Source organism: Palaemon carinicauda, chromosome 1 (genome assembly GCF_036898095.1).
Source record: "Palaemon carinicauda isolate YSFRI2023 chromosome 1, ASM3689809v2, whole genome shotgun sequence".
Lineage (NCBI taxonomy): Eukaryota > Metazoa > Arthropoda > Malacostraca > Decapoda > Palaemonidae > Palaemon > Palaemon carinicauda.
The window spans coordinates 118,037,297-118,057,447 of record NC_090725.1 but is presented as its reverse complement, the minus strand read 5'-3'; the positions used below and the strand labels follow the sequence as shown (position 1 = coordinate 118,057,447).

At 42.3% G+C, this 20,151-nt stretch overlaps 1 protein-coding gene across 1 annotated transcript in view; it reads right to left on the bottom strand.

The window, feature by feature from the left end:
- Positions 1–20,151, bottom strand: part of LOC137651178 (proteasome adapter and scaffold protein ECM29) — a 439,426-nt gene that overhangs the window by 329,448 nt on the left and 89,827 nt on the right. The window contains exons 5-8 of the mRNA XM_068384329.1: positions 11,528–11,677; positions 10,376–11,374; positions 10,075–10,276; positions 8,155–8,314 (exon numbers count right to left, since the gene is read on the bottom strand). Of these exons, the coding sequence (XP_068240430.1) occupies positions 8,155–8,314; positions 10,075–10,276; positions 10,376–11,374; positions 11,528–11,677 (1,511 nt within the window). The remainder of the gene's footprint in view (positions 1–8,154; positions 8,315–10,074; positions 10,277–10,375; positions 11,375–11,527; positions 11,678–20,151) is intronic.

Below are 20,151 nucleotides of genomic sequence, written 5' to 3'. Positions count from 1 at the left end.
TGGTTGCAAATCTTACCCTGATGAGGAATTTTTTCACTAGGCAGAAAGGTGGGAACGCATATACATTCAAATTGTCCCATGGAAGTTGAAAGGCAGAACCCCATAAAGTCAACACTTTGTTTTCTATCCGAGGGCCCAAGGACCCATTAGAACCAGCTACCTGAGACTTCCTGCTCAGTTTGTCTAAGATCTGTCCCTCACAGCATTTCAACGGCTAGTTGCAAAGTAGGATTGAAATAAAACCCCCTTGCTTATTTGAATATAATCCAAACGGAGCTGTTAAAACACCATGTGTTGCTTTCTACTCCAAGAGGTTTATGTGGCATTGTTGATCTGACTCGACACAGCTCGGAAGGTATGTGGTGTAGCAGGTGGGTGCCGCTCCCTCTTTTGATACATCCGTGAAGAGCATCAACACAGGAGAGGGAGACTTCGCCCCTGAGGGCCAACTCTTATGCAAATCCCTTTCCATAGAAGATTAGATGCACTGGATCCCGAATCAGAGGAGCGAGAGATTGAATGAACGGGACGCGATAGCCTTGGGCGATCACTTCAACCGTCCAGGGTTCTGCCCTGTGGAGCTGCCACCTATGCCAGCAGCGCTGAAGGCATCCTCCCAACAGTGGTAGGTGAGGAGGAATGCCATTTCTACTGGATTGACCACCTTAGCCACCTCCCTTTCGTCCTTTTTTTCCTCTGAAGGACTTGGTACCTTTCTGGACTTTGGATGGAAAGGGCCGCTTAGACACGTTTGAAGGTCCGGAGGACCTAGAAGTTGACGGGTGAGAGGTGCTTGCTGAGTCTGGAAAGACTGGGAAGGTCTACTTTAGGGCCTAGATGTCATGGCCCTAAAGAGGAGAGAATCGTTCGACGATTTCCTCAATCGCTCAGCAGCCCTCTCTATCTCTTCTGGAACGAAGAGAGAAGAACCCTCAAGGGTGGACTTCCTCAACCGGGAGACTTACACCTTTGGCCCCTGCTTGTGGAATTTCCCAATGATGGTATTCCTTTTCTTGAGAATGGAATTCAGCCACAAGTTGACGACGTGGTGCGATAAAAAAACTAGAGAGTTCGTGTACCTGACAACAGGAAAGGCTCCAAACTTTGCACCCTTCTCTATGTTCAGGAGCTCAACTGCCAAGAGAGAGGCCCTCAGAGAGGAGAGGGTTTGAGTTGGGATGCCCTTCATTAGAGACTCTACCGAAGGGTCGAGGGACATGGTTGAATGAGGTTCCCCTTCGATCTCATAATACTTCCTTTGTAAAACAATAGAAAGTGGAAGGGCCCGAGAGGAGGAACCTGCCCTCAGGGAACTAGAAGTTCCAGCTATTTGAGTGATAGCTTTCCTTTTGCCGGCTGTCAAACCCTATGACCAGGGCAACGTTGCACAGGACCTGGACGGCTTCTGGGTCTCGAATATTTCGTCAAGAACCATGTCCTTCCCTTCCTGGATGGTGGCACCAGGAGTAGACACCCTGTTGATGGCCATCATGCAAGCAAGGACCTGTCATAAGGTGTGCTCCGACTCACGTCTCTCTTGTTCGGTGATAGTTCAGACTGGCCGCCTTTGGAAGATTCTCGTCATTGGAATCTAAGGGGTTGTCCACCTCCAGACTCACTTCCAGAGTCTGGGGTAGGTCAGGGTCATCAATTATATCACTGGATGGAGCCGCCACAGTCTCTGTCTCTGTGCCTTAGCCGTTCGAGCTTCCCTTGCCGCAGCGTTCTTGGGCTTCGTCTTAAGTGTCCTTCGATTCCCTAGGTACAGGAGGTTCCTCTGCGGTCTTAGGAGGGGGAACCTGCAAGGTTTTCGAGGCACTTGATGAAGCCTTGGCCGTAGTGGCTGAAGGCTCCTCTCTGGAGGAGGTAAGGAAACCGGACGTTGGTCCGGAGGCACTACCTCAATGTCTTGAAGGTTGATGGGATAGATCGTTATCTCGCTGGCCAAGCCCAAGTCCTTACTCGTCCTAGGGCAGATGATGTCGGTGTGAGGTGGTGTTACGCCTCTCCTTCTCCTTTTCTGTCTCTTAGTTATGACCTTTACCTTCACTGGAGTAAAGGGTAAGCTGGCAATATAAGAGTCAGAGGCTTGAGGACCTTCAGCACGCGATCGGGATGGAGGTGATCTGTGTACCTTGTCAGCTGTCGACCTCCTCCTAAGATCTTGACTCCCAACGGACGAACTCGACGAGGTTTCCAAGGGGATGCGGTTCCAAGCTCGCATAAGCGAGCACTTTGCTAAGACTCCCCAGGCGGTGAGAGACACTGGGGGTTTAGCTGGATGCCTGTCTGAGGAGTGGTCATTCTCATCGTCAGGTCCGGTCCAAGGTCGTTCAGAAGAAGGTCTAGTTGAGGGGCTAGGCGCTGATGGACTGCGCAAGGGCCTACCTCTACCCCTAGACGAGGAACGTCTAGACCTTGATCGCAAACGCGCGGTTCGTGATCGTGAACGGGAGCATCTAGCTCTCGTTCGAGAATAGCGCGAACATCACGAATGCCTATCTCGCAAACGGGAGCGTCTTCCTCGTGAGCGTGAGCGCCATTCTCTTTGTCTAGATCGCAGAAATCTACAACGCTAGCGTCTGGACCTAAGTCTAGACTGTGCTTATGATCGCGCGGAATGCAATTGCAAGACTTGTCCTCGTGAGGCGGAACGCCTCCGAGGAGAGCATTGAGACTGGCAGTCTCGTGAACGTGAAGCTCTAGAACCTGAGCGCCTTCTAAAAGAAAAGCACTCGGATCATGATGACCTACGATCAGTCAGATCTTCCGATCGTCGCGAACGGCAATCAGGGGGAGAGTGTCCAGAAGGGCGAGGTGATGGCGATGCTCGTCTTTTAGCGCTGGTGGTGGTAGGGGAGCTGGTCCCCCGGATAATCTACATCTGCAACCTGCAGGTGTAGGTTAGGGGACGACAAGGTCCCAGGAAGGAGAGAGGGCTCATCGTTAGCAGGAGGACGCTGGAGAGGCGAACACGAGCGATCACTTCGTCCGCAAATGGAAGGGCCAGAGGAGGAAGAAAGATGGACCTCACACAGTTCCAGAGCGTGAAATGTTGACGGCTCTGGAAAAGGGTCCTTCCTGGCACCATGGTGAAGGCGGCGCAGCAAGCTCCTCCTTCGAAGGGGGTCCCGAAAACCTTAAGGACGACTTAACCTGCAAAACATCTGAAAGGGAAAATGGCTTCCTGGCAGCTGGAAGTGAAGTTGCTCCTCTAAGGGAAGCAACAACCCTTCCAGTACCCCGGAGTTGCCAAGGAGTTTATCGGTCTGCGCTCCGACTCAATCGTCCCTCGGAAGAGCACGAGCAAGAAGGAGCTTTTGAACAGATTTGGTAGTGCGCGAAGAAGAACACGCTTTCCTTGCCGCCGAGAGAGACAGATTGCGTTTCCCCTTCTTCTTCCTGTGCCACCCAAATTATTCCCATTGAGAGGGAGGACACTCCCTACACTCTGCGCAGGGTGAACCCTACTCGCAGCGATGCCCTCTACACAAAGGACACCGAGAGTGCAGGGCTGTCTCCAACGAAGACATGAAAGTACCGCACGCAGCAACCTCGCGTCTTGGACAGGTTCGCATGAAGGTGATCGTAGAGAGAACACGTACACCTGAAAAGAGAAAGAAAAATAAAAAAAAGTCCAATGACAGTCAGGGAGAGAGGACATGCCCGATCTCTACCGAGCCAAAAGTGACGTCTCTCACTGCTGTGAGAGTATAGAGGTATCTGGGTACCCTCCAGCCAACCCCAAGCCTACCCACTCATGCAGTTGGGCAAGGTTGCCACCTCGCAATTAAAGTCTAATGGCTACCTTCCTGCTCCGCTGAAAGATAATCCACATAAATAACGGAAGGTTTGTTAGTATGGGAACAAACTATCTCTAATAACAAAAGTCTAGTTCAAATAATACTGAACGGCTCTTAATAGAAAAAAAAACCTCTTTTTCTGCAGAAATTCTTTAATCCACTTTTGGAGAAGGGATGTGAAATACAGTAATTGAAGAAAAATTTTAAATCATTTCTGGCTTTGAAGGAAAGCAAAAGTGACAATATCATCTTGTGATAGCCACAGTGTCAAAGTGACAATATCATCTTGTGATAACCACAGTGTACTTTGACAGGTAATACTTGTATTTCCCTCATGAGTTTAGCCATTATAAGTGCCAACTTTAGTTCTCGGCTACTGCTTGCGATACCTGTGGATCAAAGATTTGAACCAGATTCGGAAAATAGTGAAGGATACACAAATAGAAAATTATGGATCACAGTCATCTCTGAACTTCCCTTAAACTAAATGCAAACAAAGCAAAATTAAAGGCTTATACTAAATGAAGAATTGCTTTACGTTTGAACAATCAAAAGTGGTCAGTTATTAGCTGAACATAACTAAAAAATAAACAAGAGGAACTGTACGTGAACAGCCTTCCTCCAAATATAAAAACAAATAGGCAAACCAGACTACTGTCCCAGGCACAAGACAAAAAAGGGATTGAGGATCATGATCGCCTATAAATAATTACCTTATACGATCTTCACAGTAATAACTAACAAAGCAAGAGGACATCTATAAAAAACTATATAAATTGGGCATTTTAAATCTATTTCTATTCTAGGTGGGTAAATATGGCCAAAGTAGTCAGCATCAACAAGAAGACTAAAAGCCACTGCATTAGTGGGTAGTAGGTTGGCCAGGGCACCAGCCACCCATTGAGATACTACCACTAGAGTTATTGGATCCTTTGACTGGCCAGACAGTAATACATTGGATCCCTCTCTCAGGTTATGGCTCATTTTTTCTTTGCTTACACATACACAGAATAGTCTGGCCTATTCTTTACACATTCTCATCTTCCCTCATACACCTATGAACACTGAGATTTACCAAACACTTCTTCTTCAATCAAGGGGCTAATTACTTTACTGTAATTGTTCAGTGGCTACTTTCATATTGGTAAGAGTAGAAGAGACTCTTTAGCTATGGTAAGCAGCTCTTCTAGGAGAAGGACACTTCAAAATCAAAGCATAGTTCTCTGGTCTTTGGTAGTGCCATAGCCCCTGTACAATGGTCTTCCACTGTCTTGGGTTAGAGTTCTCTTGCTTAAAGGTACACTCAGGCACACTGTTCTATCTTATATTTTTTTACATATACATTTTATTTCATATATACATTTTTTTCTTCCTCTTGTTTTTTTGAAATGGTGTGCTGGGCAGGCCTAATAGAAAGGCCATGGATGCCTGGTGGTTTATTAAGAGGTTGTCTTTTCCTTATCTGATTCTTTTACTTTTCAAAACCATCCTTACTGTCCTCCCTTCAGTTGAAGTGGCTATCCTGAAGGGTATTTAGTCTATGGGTTTAATCAATCACTTTATTCATATTTTTGTATATATTATTCTTATTATTCTTGTTAATTTGGTTTTTAAGTATGATGTATCTTTTATCAAAATTAATTCTTATGCTCTCTGGAGACATTGAGCAAAATCCGGGACCAGTACGTTCTACATTTTGTTAATATCATCTATTATACTGCAATATTCGTGGTCTTTATGCAACTATTCAAAACCTTACAGTTGCGTCCAGACAGTATGATATTCTTTTGTGCTCAGAAACTGGTTTCTAATATGAGGCACTGATCTGAGCTCCTTATGACTGCTTTTAAAAAGCCAATTACGTTGAAACGCGATGCCATTCCTAAGGCCAGGGGAATGGCGGTGTATATTAGGACTGAGTACCCAGCTTCTCATAAGTCCTGCTATGAATGTGGATGTCATGAGATTCGGGTAATAAAAGTTTGTGGTAGGCATAACAACTTCTATTTGTGTACGATCTACAGAAATCCTGACATGGATGATTCTATCTTCGATTGTCTTCTTACCATTATGGCTAAGATACAAGAAGATGATAGAAAGACCTCTTAGGTCTTTGTTGGTGATTTCAATGCTCACCATAGGGAGTGGTTAAAGTCTGCTTCTCCTACGGATCGCCATGGCTTAAGAGCTTTAAACTTTGCCTCTGAAGCTAATCACAAGTCTGGTAACTGCTTGGACCTCGTATACACCGACTCCCCTGGCATTATAACAAGTAAGGTTGGTTCTCCAGTTGGGTCATCTGATCATGCTTTGATTTTATTAGTAGTGAAGACTGAGCAGCCTGTCCCTGATGTATCTTACTCATGTAAGATTTATATGAAATCTCAAGCAGACTGGAATGAGATTTTGCATCATCTTTTGGGCTTGAATTGGTCACAATTGTATAGTAGTGCTGATCCTGTAGTCCCACTGAATGAGAATCAAGTCAACATAATTGATAGGCGTATCCCTTCTTGTGTACTAAGGTACCGAGTGAAGGACAATCCTTGGTTCAATGATGATTGTAGACGTGCTTATTTGGAGAAGCAGGAGGCCTATCATATTTGGAAGGGTAACAGATCAGATTTGACCTGGAATAACTATACTCAGCTTAGAGCTTTTGCTCAGATAGTTCATGCTTCAACTGAAAAAGAATATAATTTAACCCTAAAAGAAACCCTTTCTTGAACAACCCACGAGTATAAGTGGTGGACTACCCTTAAATCTGCACTCTTTGGTGTAGATGCAACAGTTCCTCCTTTACTTACACCAGATGACTATGTCACTCACTGTCCAAAGGAAAGGCAACCCTTTAGGCTGACGTGTTTGACAGCAAGCAAGGTAATGAGAAACTCGAACTTCCTCATTCCTGTTTCCCTGAGGCTAAACTAACTAGTTTAGCTCTTCAATCTCAAGAAATTAAAGCTCTGTTGATGGACCTTGATGCTTATGGACGTGTAGATCCAAATGGTATTTTTCCTTTGTTTTTCATAAAGACTGCAGATTTCTTAGCTCCAATGTTATCTGTTATTTTGTGCAAGTTAGCAAGAAGAGGAGCTTTCTGCCCTTGTTGGAGAATTGGTAATGTTACTCCACTATGTAAATGTGTTTGTGGAAGCTCAAGTCCAACTGATTACCGCCCAATTTCCATAACTCCCATATTATCTAAAGATTTTGAACGTCTTTAAGCAAAACGTCTTAATAGATTTTCTAAAAGTAATCATCTGTTCCCTATTTAGAAATTTGGTTTTCGTAAAGGCCTTGGAGTATGTGATGCCTTTCTTACAATATCCAATGCTGTACAGAAATCCCTTGACTGTGGTCAGAAAGTTTGTATGATTGGCCTTGATTTTAGTGCTGCCTTTAACCGTGTTAATCATGAGGCCCTTGTTTTCAAACTCAGACAGTTGGGAGTGGGTGGGTCATTTCTTAGCATCATTATTGAATTTTTAAGTAATAAATGACAAAGAGTTGTTATTGATGGGCACCATTGTGAGTATAGAAATGTGATATCTTGTGTTCCTCAGGGTAGTATTCTTGGCCCATTACTTTTCATATATACACATGACATGTGGTTTGGTCTAGAAAACCAGCTTGTTACATATGCAGATGATGCTACTCTCTTTGCATCAATTCCATCTCCTGAATGTAGATCTGGGGTTGCTGAATCCCTTAATAGAGATCTAGATAAAATTAGTGCTTGGTGCAAACTATGGTGTATGAAGTTGAATCCTAACAAAACTAAAAGTATGATTCTAAGTAAGTCAAGAACCATGGCTCCTCAACATCCAGATCTCAAGCAGCAAATGTTTTTATGCTGAACAGGCTTGCATAAGTCCTTTTAAAGTTTATAAATCAAATATCTGTTTTAATGTTGTTAATGTTTTTAAAATATTTTATCTTAATTTTCATTACTTCTTATATCTTTTATCTATTTCCTTATTTCCTTTCCTCGCAGGGCTATTTTTCCCTGTTGGAGCCCTTGGGCTTATAGCATCTTGCTTTTCCAACTAGGGTTGTAGCTTGGCTGGTAATAATAGTAATAATATTATTATTATTATTATTATTATTATTATTATCATTGTTATTATTACTAGCCAAGCTACAACCCCAGTTGGAAAAGCAAGACGTTATAAGCCCAAGGGCTCCAACAGGGAAAAATAGCAATGGTGACCAAGAAAGTTAGCCTCTTAATGAGAAAAAGTTTTGGGGGATATCATCAATATATGTCAGGTTCCAGAACAAAGCAATATGAACATAAGGGCAGGTTCATGGAAATAACAGTATACCAAATAGATTTAGAATTAAATACCTTTTTCTTTCACACCAGATGCTACCTTATAATTATGTTCGTCTAGTATTTTGTGGACCAGCTCACCAATGGCTGGTGGATTGGACCATAATAAGCCCTCCTCTGACACAGACAAGTTTCCAGCTTCAACTGCTAAACAGTGCTCTAAATATTTCAGCATCTGAAAATATCAAAATAGAATAACTATTTAGTCTACAGATCTGGAATAAAAGATGACACTTGCATGGTGAACAGCATACATAGAAATTAATCAAATTGTGCACAATTACAATAAACTATCATATACTCAAGTTAACAAAAAAAAACTTCAAGATAATGCAAATTGTAATCACCATACAGGTCAAAAGAAATGGCAGAATTACTCGACTGAAAGCAAGTTTACAAAAATTTGAAGATACAATCATACATAAAAATAATATACTGTACACCATGTCATATTCGAGGTGTGACTCATGGTCTATGCTTGGAATTTTGGAAATTCATATTATTGCATTTTGGCTAGAACATCTACTGTATATTTCAGGTTTTAAATAGTTTTTTAATCAAAACAATTTGTTTTATTGCTAAAACGTCCTTTACTTATATTTACTCAAGTGTGTCCAGTTCCTTATGCATCCCTTTTCTGATCAGAGTACCTATTTATTTACTTCAAGAATTTGAGGGAAACATATTTATGTTAGTATCCCATGTACAGTAACACTACCAATTTCTATGATTTCCGCATGAAGACAACATGATTTTCTTATTTTCTCGATGGTACAGAAATGATGAATCTCATTATTAAAATTCCATTAATAGGTGGCAGGTTAGCCAGGGCACCAGCCACCCACTGAGATACTACCAATAGAGTTATTGGGTTCTTTGACTAGCCAGACAGTACTAGATTGGATCCCTCTTTCTGGTTACGGCTCATTCTGTTTTTGCCTACACATACACCGAATAGTCTGGCATATTCTTTCCACATTCTCCTCTGTCCTCATACACCTGAAAATACTGAGATTACCAAACAATTCTTCACTCAAGGGGTTATTTACTGCACTGTAATTGGTCAATGGTTACTTTCCTCTTGGTAAGAAAGAACCAACTCTTTTGCTATGATAAGCAGCTCTTCTAGAAGAAGAACACTCCAAAATCAAACCATTGTTCTCTAGTCTTGGGAGGTGTCATTGCCTCTGTACCATGGCCTTCCACTGTCTTGGATTAGAGTTCTCTTGCTCTAGGGTACACTCAGGCATGCTGTTCTATCTGATTTTTTTTTTATATATAGTTCATACATGGAAGATCTAATTTAATGTTGTTACTGTTCTTGAATTTTTTTTATTGTACTACTTATCTTGTAATGTGTATATTTCCTTGTTTCCTTTCCATACTGTGTTATTTTTCCCTGTTGGAGCCCTTGGACTTATAGCATCTTGTTTTTCCAACTAGGGTTGCAGCTTAGCTTATAATAATAATAATAATAATAATAATAATAATAATAATAATAATAATAATAATAATAATAATAATAATAAACAACCTGAAAGGAGAAATAAAAGTTTAATATTTAGCCAGTCAAGTTAGATAGTGGAAGAGATACATCATCTCTCAACCACAGTTGAATCCAAGTGGAGTAGTAGTGATTGAGCAGGGGGCCAGTGCTTCCCCGCAACCCAACGATAACCACCAGTACGGTTTTTGACACCTCAATAAAAGTTTTAGAGCTGTGTTCCAGCTTGCGTTGTTATCTGGTCCTATGTAAAGAACTAAGGTTTGCATTCATGTTGGAACAAATCTAAATACGGTAAAATGTAATGAAAGTTACAAAGATCTACGAACAAGTAAACAAAGGAAAAAACAAATCTAATATAATTCAACCTGACCGTGTGTATCATGATTCCTATAAACATATCTATTTGACTGAAAAGTGAGATTTCTCACCTGTTCCATGACAGCAAGTGGAAATGGTATTGGTTGATTGGCAACATCATGCCATTTACTTCTTGGCAGAGAATCCACCCTCTCTAAAACATATTCTACTACAGCTGAAAATGGTGGAGCTTGGAATATTTTACTACCATCTTTAGCTTCTTTTGTTGATTTATACAGCTGCCGACGTGATTCAAGACGTATATCATCTTGGCTGCACAAGATAGAATGTTATATAAAAATAAAAGTTCAACATTAAAATTCATGTATAAAAATTCAATATTGTAACAAACAAATCATGTATTGTACTTACTTATCACCTGTTGCCACCATAAGTATAAAACGAGATGGTACATGATCTTGAGGGAATACAGAAGCAGCATAGTGGACAGCTGTACGTCTCAATTGAGGATTGTGATGAAGGATATGATCTGACAACAAGATACACAACTGATCTTGACTTGACTCCTCCAGTGCCTTGCACACAGGAGCTACCATAGAAAGTGCTTCCTGAACTGCCAACAAAACATCTCCTTCTTCTTGAGTCAGAGCATTCATAAGTGTCTGAAGATAATGTAATTGTGAAGGATGAGAGAGCAAAAGATTTGGAAGCTTTACAGACAACTTAGCAAGAGCTCCATATGCTAGAGATCGAAGCTTTGGATCCGACTTCTCTTCTTCAATAACCTTCACAACTCCACCAAATAAAACACTCCCAACAGGGGCTAGTTTATCTTTGTTAGCATTATATGCTATATGATGCAAGAAAGAAACACCCTGTTGTTTCAGCTTGGTATTAGAGTTCTGGCCCCAAAGGCATTCAAAGAAAACTTTCAAAGCCAGAGGCGCATAATTACAAGCTTCTTTCGATTTAAGGAAAAAAGGCATAAGCTTCAAGCGAATGCGGGTATTAGCAGGGTTCTTGAATTTGTCTGCTGGTGTTCTATCTTTTGGCATCAATGTTCCAAGAAAAAGCACATATATAGGTGCAATAACAGAACTACTATTCCACTCAATCACACTCTCCATTCTCCTCAAATGTAAATCAGCAGCATTAGCTACAGAAAACCTGGTGTCTGCTGCTCCTACAATTAAATGAAGAACAACAGAGGATGGTAACAGCACATCAGCACTTAGAAACTTTATTATGGAAACTTTCAGTTTTTCCAGCTCTTCAGGTTTAGGTGGAATGTCACCCATCACTCTCTTAAACCCGCTAATATTCATACCTGCTGGAACACCAGGAACAGGAGGACCTTCCGCATTATCTTCAGAGGCTTCGGGTGGCCTTTGGTTAGATAATGGCATGGCACTGTTGAAATGAATAAAAACATATCATTACATATTCTCAATATCAACCTTACTGTACTATATATGAAAAATTTAATCAACTATGGGAATTCCTACAAAGAGGCAACATAAGGATTCACACATTCAACTCAATTATTTTCCTAAAACTTCTTACCCGTAAGGTAGCAGCAAAATATCTAGCATAAAATCCAAGAGTAATTTTGTAATTCCAGGACGTTCACGAAGTCCAAATAATGAAGCCCTCTTTTCAGCACTTTCTGGAATCTTCATAAGACCAAAAACTGGTATCATCAGATATAACAAACTGAAAAAAAAGTAAGATGCAGTAAAAGGAATTCTAATAATGAAAATTATCACAAATAAATACAATTGATGTTCATACTGTATCGCTCTTTTTCAAAGCCAACTCAATATTGACGCTACCCCCCCAAAATTAAAAATTTCTTGCTTTCTTCCATTCAGAGGGTAATGTCTCTTGCCCACCAAGGTAGCATCTGGTGATGTATGTTAACAACTACGAGGCCAAAGCAAGCTTTTCTTCAGTCTTAAAGTCGTCATTCATATCCTATTTTCTTGTCATCATGGGGAGGAGCCCAGGCATGCATATGAACATCAGGTGAGTACAGTATAGAAATGATGAATCTCATTATTAAAATTCTATCTATTTCTAAGAATCTCCCCTGATGTTCATGTTGGTGACCACCCCACTCTGAGTCAGTCATGAAGGAGAGATATAGGAATTCTAAAGCTTTAAAATAATATTCTTTTTATACACTAGTCACCTCTAGTCTACTGCCATAAATACCACCCCGTCAGGACTATATTCAAGACGTGACGATCCAAATTGTGTTCCTAAATATTTCATCATTATCTATTAACTATACAGTATATTTTACCAAACAACAGGTAATCTTAAATCAGAAAAAAATAACCAAAGACTAATTAAATTCACCCATTCATAAAACTAAAAGAAAACAAATTTTTATATAACCACAACCCCAGGAGCTACTACAGCAGCTGATGCCCAGCAATCTTGATAAGAGAACCATGATTCGATAACAATGTTTAGCAAATAGAGATTTGGTAAACCAATAAGCTGCTGCTAAAACTCCTTCCAAAGAAGGATTCCAAAAAAAATTGGCAAAGAAGCTGCAATTCTAATATTCTGCACCGTAACTTTCAAGTTTTCCATCTGACTTGAATGCAACTACTTGACCTTTTGAGTCCAATATTTTAACTAATAAGGGCATAGCCTTTTTGGACAAAAAGCAATTAAAAAACCAAACCCCAAAAACAAATTAGGAACATCACCCCTAATGTCTTCAGTTTTGGCCAAAATGCCCTCACTGGACAAAGAAATCTATTCTCTGAAGTAATCGTAACTTCATTTGCCGAGAAGGGAATTTCGAACAAAAAAGGGGTACACCTTTCATGTGGAATGCTTTGCAATGTTGTGTGTGATCCTTGCTAATCTTCTCAGTATCATTCTCATCTTAATACTGTATATGTAGTGTCCATGCGAGTACTCTTAAATTGTGTTAGCTCTGAATACAGGCAAAGATGAGATTAGGTCATTATAAGTCCTCTAAAACCTACCTTACAGGAAAGAGCTTATATTTAACATAACAAATTTGGAAATAATTTGTATTTTTCCAATCGATACAAACCTTTAGCTATTTATAGGGGTATTACTTTCTAGCAATGTGACGGTCAAGGTAAGATCTCTTCTGAGTCATAGGAATCATCCGAGGTCACCAAGACATAGGCTACCCACTAACACCTTGCTAGGGAATGGGGACACAACAGTATTGACACAATACAGTGGTACCTCTACATACGAATTTAATTCGTTCCACAACCAACTTCGGATGTAGAAAATGTTCGGATGTAGAAACAAATTTTCCCATAAGAATACATGGTACTTCATTTAATCCGTTCCTCAGCCTAAAAACCCATAATAAATCCTTAATAAATGGCTACACATAATTATACATAACAATAACATAACTGCATAATATGAAAGAAGCATGTAAAAAAGATAATTACAAAGAAATAATAAATAAAAAATGTGTTTTATAGCCACTTTACCTTAGAGACAGGCCAACCCAGGTGTAGGATTTATTACGCCATGAGGAGACGGAGGATCGGCGAGAAGGTAGACATGGTGTTAACATGTTCTTTAAATAAATACTCTCTCTCTCTCTCTCTCTCTCTCTCTCTCTCTCTCTCTCTCTCTCTCTCTCTCTCTCTCTCTCTTGTTCTTCTTCACTGTTAGTGTTAGAGACGTTTATTAATTTTTTCTGAGAGAGAGAGAGAGAGAGAGAGAGGAGAGAGAGAGAGAGAGAGAGAGAGAGGAGAGAGAGAGAGAGAGAGAGAGAGAGAGAGAGAGAGAGAGAGATTAAACAAAAATGAGAGATTAAACAAAAATGAGAGATTAAACAAAAATGTGTTGTGTACATAAGATTTTTAACAGCGTTAACAAGTTGAAAGACAGTTGAATATAACTAAAAAAAACAATATCAGCGAATCTGAATTCCTTTATTAACTAAAACAAATATTGATACAAACACACTCGTGTGCGTATGCGCAAACACACACACACGCACTAGGAGACACAATCGGCGACGAGGTAGAGATGGTGACTGCGATAACATACCGCAACTTACACTACGGAAATTTTAATCTAACTTAGCTTATTTATTTTTTTATTTTTATCTTTTATATTTCATACTTTTTACATTATTTTTTTTCTTTTGATTTTTTATTTTCATCACTTTCAGTGACGAGTTACGGTATGTTATCGCAGTCACCATCTCTACCTCCTCCCGGACCGTCTCTCTTACTGCGTATCAATTTTTGCACCTGTGTGTGTGTTTGTGCATACGTACACGAGTGTGTTTGTATCAAAATTTGTTTTAGTTAATAAAGGAATTCAGATTAGCTGTTATTACTTTCTTAGTTACATTTAATTGTTTTTCAACTCGTTGACGCCGTTAAAAATCATATGTACTCTAAACACATTTTTGTTTAATCTCTCTTTCTCTCTCTCTCTCTCTCTCGGAAAAAAAAATAATAGACGTACCTAACACTATAACAGCGAAGAAGAACGAGAGAGAGAGAGAGAGAGAGAGAGAGAGAGAGAGAGAGAGAGAGAGAGAGAGAGAGAGAGAGAGATTTTTTTTCAAGAACATGTTAATTCTATGTTTAGAGAGAAACAGAAAAAGAGAGAAGTCTTATTTAAAAGAGCTTGTTAATGCTATCATGGTTTTCTTTGCTTTACTTTTTTCTTTCTTTCTGTTCATCACGCTGGCCCTTCTCACAAATGATCCTTGCCAACAATCTCTTTGTCCTTTATCCCTATCAACAAAAGGCGTTCTATCTCTTCCAGTGTATTGCTAAGATGTCTTGTAATAATGGTGATCCCCTTTGATGGTTATTTGCTTTAATGGCTGCATTCAGCTTGATGATCCACGAGATCATAGGCCTATTCCGGCCATATTGTTTAGCCATGCAGTATCACTCACATGCACACTGCTCTCATGTTTTTCTATAATTTCTTGCTTCAATTCTCATGAAAGAATTGCCTTCTTCCTGTACTGAAACTTAGCTTCTTAGGCACCATGATTATAGGTAAAATCAAAAAGGAAATGTGAGAAAAGGAAGAAAATAAGCACTGTTAATAACAGACCAAACAGAGGACAACCACACGATACACACAAGAATAGAGAACTGAGCACTCAACGCTCAATGGCGTAATGTTTACTTCGTGTGTCGAAATAAAATTCGGGTGTAGAGCCAAAAATTTGCTCAAATTTTACTTCGGATGTTGGAAAATTCGGATGTAGATACGTTCGTGTGTAGAGGTTGCACTGTACTAGGTTACACAAGAGAACAATGGTTTACCCGTAAATATTAAGGTGAGCTGTGCAGAGGACCATATATGCTGATTTCGTAAGAGAGGGGAGGATGAAGAAAAGAAAGAGTCAGTCATTCTTTTTCCATCCTTCAGACTAAAACTGGGTAACCAATGCCATCAACCTACTGCTACTTGTCCACATAGGAGCTTGAGGTAATAAACCAATTGTTGTGCAGCCACCACAAGACCGATAGAGAACGTATCGTGTCTCCTGTTGATTACGTCTTGCAGGTAGTGGGTGGTGAAGGTTATTTGCTGCTTCGACATGCCCACTTGTAGGACCTGCGTCACAGAGTATTTGCGATTGAACACTCTGGTCAATATGTCGGAGGAGGATTTGGATTCAGTGCAAGGCCTACGACTTTGCGAATCCAGGTAGTGATGGTGTTCTCTGTGATCCTCTTATTGATCTTCACCGTGCTGATGAAGAGTGATGACATTCGGGGTGAGATCTCGTAGTTTTCTTGAGGAAAGGAACACAGTTTCTTTTTGGTAAAGTAACCTATGATCTGGATCATTGGTCATGCTGCGATGGATTCCCAGACCGAACGGTTACGATTCTTGGATCAGAGTTTCCATAGACGAGGTCGAGCATTTTTTTATTCATCATCGTGAATGAGAGACATTAAGGAAGTCCCATGGGGTTCGCCGACTCTTTAGGCCAAAGCCAACATGAGTGGGAGACCTGTCATCAAGGTCAGGAGAACTCTGCTGCTTGGAATCCTGGAATGAGGAATCCTTTCCGACCAAGGGTCCGTAGGCTCGAAGCTCCATATGAGGGTGATGCAGACATGGAAGGGAGGTTAATTCCTTCTGAGCTGAAGGCGAGGTTCAAGGAATAGCGGTGGCCTTTCATTGCCAAGAGAAGTTCCAGCGAAGGGGAAATGTCTAACCCCTTCAGTTCAAAGGCAGGACTCAAGGCCGAGCGATAGCCTTCTACTGCCGAAACCTAGAGGAGCAATCCTTCCCGCAGATACACCAAGAACTCTGCTATTGCTGGAATAGTGGCATCAAGTGCAGAGATACTTCTTTCACAACACCAACCATAGAAGACATTCCATTTTGCCTGGTACACTGAGGCTGATGATCTTCTCAGGTGTCCAAAAATCCTTTTACAAAAATCCTCTCTGAGTGAGGAGATGCTGGATAGTCACCAGGCGTGAAGTCGTAGCGAAGCTATGGCTTTGTGGGAAAGGTTGGCGTGTGGTTGTCTGCGTAGATCATGTCACGGAGGAAGTTCTCTTGGAAGCTCCGTCAGGAGTTGCAGAAGGTCGGGGAAGCATTCTGCATGATGCCATAGTGGAGCTATGATGGTCATTGAGAGATTGACTGGTGTTCTGGTTTTGTTGAGCACTCTTCTCATCAAACAGAACGGGAGGGGAAATGAATAAACGTCGATGTTGTCCCACCGTTGTTGGAATGAATCTTGCCAGAGAGCCTCAGGGTCTGTGAACTTCAGGCTCCCCAACCAGGGCCATTGTGAACAGATCCACAGTTAGAGAACCCCACAGTCAGGACTTAGTTGGTTACTAGATGATCCAAAGACCAATCAGAACACCCTATCTGAGTTGCCCTGCTCAGGTTGTCCGTGATCACATTCCTTATGTCGGGAATGAAGCGAGCTGATAGTGTTACTGAATGGACTTCCGTCCATCTCAGTATTTCTACTACAAGATGGGATAGGGGCTGCGAAAAAGTACTGCCTTGCTTGTTGATATAAGCCACTACTGTGGTTTTGTCGCTCATCACCACCACTGCGTGGCCGGCCAGCAGCTGATGGAACTGTTGAAGGGCCTCATCTCCAAGAGATTGATGTACTAGTACTTTTCAAATTATGACCATAGGCCTGAGGTCGTGTGGTACAGCATATGGCCCCACCAGCCTTCTTTTGATGCATCTGTGAAGAACAACAAGACAGAGGGAAGGACGAGAAGGTCGACGCCCTTTAGCAGATTTTTGTCTACCTCCCACCACTCACGGTCCATCTGTTCCTCTGGTCCCATGGAGATTAGAATGTCCAGGGATCGAAGGCCTAATTCCAGTTGGACTTTAGCTGCCACTAGAGAGATTGTACCCTGAGGTGGCCGTTGGGAACTAGATGGGCCAGAGATGATAGGTGCATGAAGAGACATAGCCACCTCTGTGCTGGGAGTTCTCGTCTGAGGAATGGTCTTGGGACCTTCCTCAACCTCACTACCCTGTTGTCTGATGGGAGGTCTTTGTGACAGTTGTTTGGAAGGAATCTCCAATACTTCCTTGAAGACGGATGGCTACCATTTGTCTGACCTTCTGCAACATGGTCTGGACTTCGGCCTGAAGGGGCAGCTCCTATACGGATCCCCTCCCATAGGAGCTTGTTAACACTGGGGTCTTGATAGGTGCAGGCAGAGATAAGTGAACCCCAGCTGCATCCACCTCTTCCAGCAGCGATGCAGGCATTTCCCCGCTGGTGGAGAAGCAAGGGGATTGCCTATCATAGCGTTTGCAGCCTCGGGCGCCTCCTCTAGGATTTATCCCTCCACCGAGGACTTGGAGCCTTTCTTGCCCTTGGCAGAAAAGGGCTTTTAAATACCTTGTTGTCCGTTACTGTAGTCCTGTTTGTCGTTCTCAAAGAGGCCAGATGTGGACTGCTTGACCCCCTATGCTGGTCTTGTAATCCTCAACGAGGACTTTGGTAGAGTTTAAAGAGTCCTTAGACTCTTTCCTCGGAGAGAAGAAGGTCTCTAGCACAGATGGTTCAGGTGTTACAACCTTCTGTTGGTCACCCATAGGTAAAAGGATGGAATCCTTCACAGGTTTCGAGGCTACTCTGCAATCTCACTGGACCTCCTCAATGAGCAAAGGCCAGAAAGAGTCGGATAACGATTCTTCCTTGCGAAAGACTCAGTCTGAACTGATGAGTGTGGAGCAGGAGGGCAAGGAAACCAGGGTAAGGCTAAACATGGCTTTCCCTTGGGCACCCTGACGGGGGTGATGCTGTTCCTCTGAACGGCAGTGCTCTAGCAAATGTTGATGATGGTCAAGGTCTGGTTTTCGTGCCGCTGTGTAGTTGGAGAGTGCTCATAAGTAGTTACCTTTCAACAAGCTGCTGATGGGGACTGCCATTCACCTGCTGATCCTTTAGGGGATCGGCATGATGGCGAATAGTAAGCAGTTGAAGGCTGCCGAACGGCGAAATGGCAAACTGCCAGTGAATGGCAAGCTATCCGAGATCAGGGGGTGTCAACTGGCGAATTGGCAATTGGTGAGCCAAAGATGAGCAATGAACCATAGGCAAGCAGCAAACGGCTAACCGTTGGTGAGCGGCGAAAGGCTGACAATTGATGAACGGCGAACGGAGGGTGACTGATGAGCAGTCGAAGGCTGCCTGGTCAGTTGCCGAGCAGCGAGCTGCCGTCAATCAACGGGTTGACTCGGTGATCAGCAAGTTGGCGATCGAAGAGACGATGGTGAACGGTGAAAAGCTAGAGAAGTCTGCGAATGGCTGCATGCTGATGGGTCAATGAAGGACGAGTGACTGGGTAGCTGGAACTAGCTCAAGAGTCATGAAAAGGAGTTCGTTGACGAGTAAAGCTGGTCTGACGAGCACCACAAGGTTGGTGGACGACTACACCGAGAAGAGATCGTGGTTACAGGCAAATGGCAATCAGCAAGATGTGTATTGGAGATCAGCGGTCGGTGATCACTAAGCTTGAGATCGGCGAGATGGCAAGGTAGGCCGACAATTGATGAGCTGGTGATCTGGTAGGGGCTGAGGAACAGTAGAATGGATTGACGATCGGCGAGCTGGTGATCAGAGATTGGCAGGCTGGCAAGCTGGTGAACAGAGATCGGCAGGTTGGTGAGCTGGCGATCGGCAATCTGCTTACTGGCTATCAGCGATTGGTGATCTGAGACGATGCTCAGAGAGCTGTATATCGATCAATTGAATGAGCCGAGGAATAGCAGTAAGGTTCAATGATCGGAGAGTTGGTGATTGGCGAGCTAGCAATCAGCAATCAGCGAGCTAACAATCGGTGATCGGCAGGCTGGGGAGCTGGCGATTGGCAAGCTGCCTATTGGCAATCAACGAGCTGGAGATCGACAATCGGTGAACTAGAGATCGGCGATTGGCGAGCTAGAAATCGGCGATCGGTAAGCTAGAAACTGGCGATCGGCAACCTAGAAATTGGCCACCGGCAAGTTAGCAATCGGCGAATGGCAAGCTGGCAATCAGCAAACTAACGATTGGCAATCAGCAAGACTGGAGGTCAACTATCGGAAAAAGACAAGATTGCAATCAGCGATCGGCGAGCTGATGAATGTCGATCAGCAAAGCTGACGATTGGCGATCAGCGATCTGACGACTAGTGATCGGCAAGCTAGAGATCGGCAATCGACAAAACTGGAGGTCAACAATAGATCTCTGGAAGGACTCCGAAGATGTGTCTCTATGGGTGGTCTGTCTCGCAAACGAGAGAGGTGATCCCCTACAAGAGACAAAAGAGATGATGAAGGGAAGTTTTCCCTCGTAAGGGAGAAACAGCCCAACACGTATTATTATTATTATTATCATTATTATTACTAGCCAAGCTACAACCCTAGTTTGAACTTTTGAAGTTCTACTGAATCAACTACTCGATTAGGAAGATCATTCCACAACTTGGTAACAGCTGGAATAAAACTTCTAGAATACTGTGTAGTATTGAGCCTCATGATGGAGAAGGCCTGGCTATTAGAATTAACTGCCTGCCTAGTATTACGAACAGGATAGAATTGTCAAGGGAGATCTGAATGTAAAGGATGGTCAGAGTTATGAAAAATCTTATGCAACATGCATAATGAATGAACTAATTGAACGACGGTGCCAAAGATTAATATCT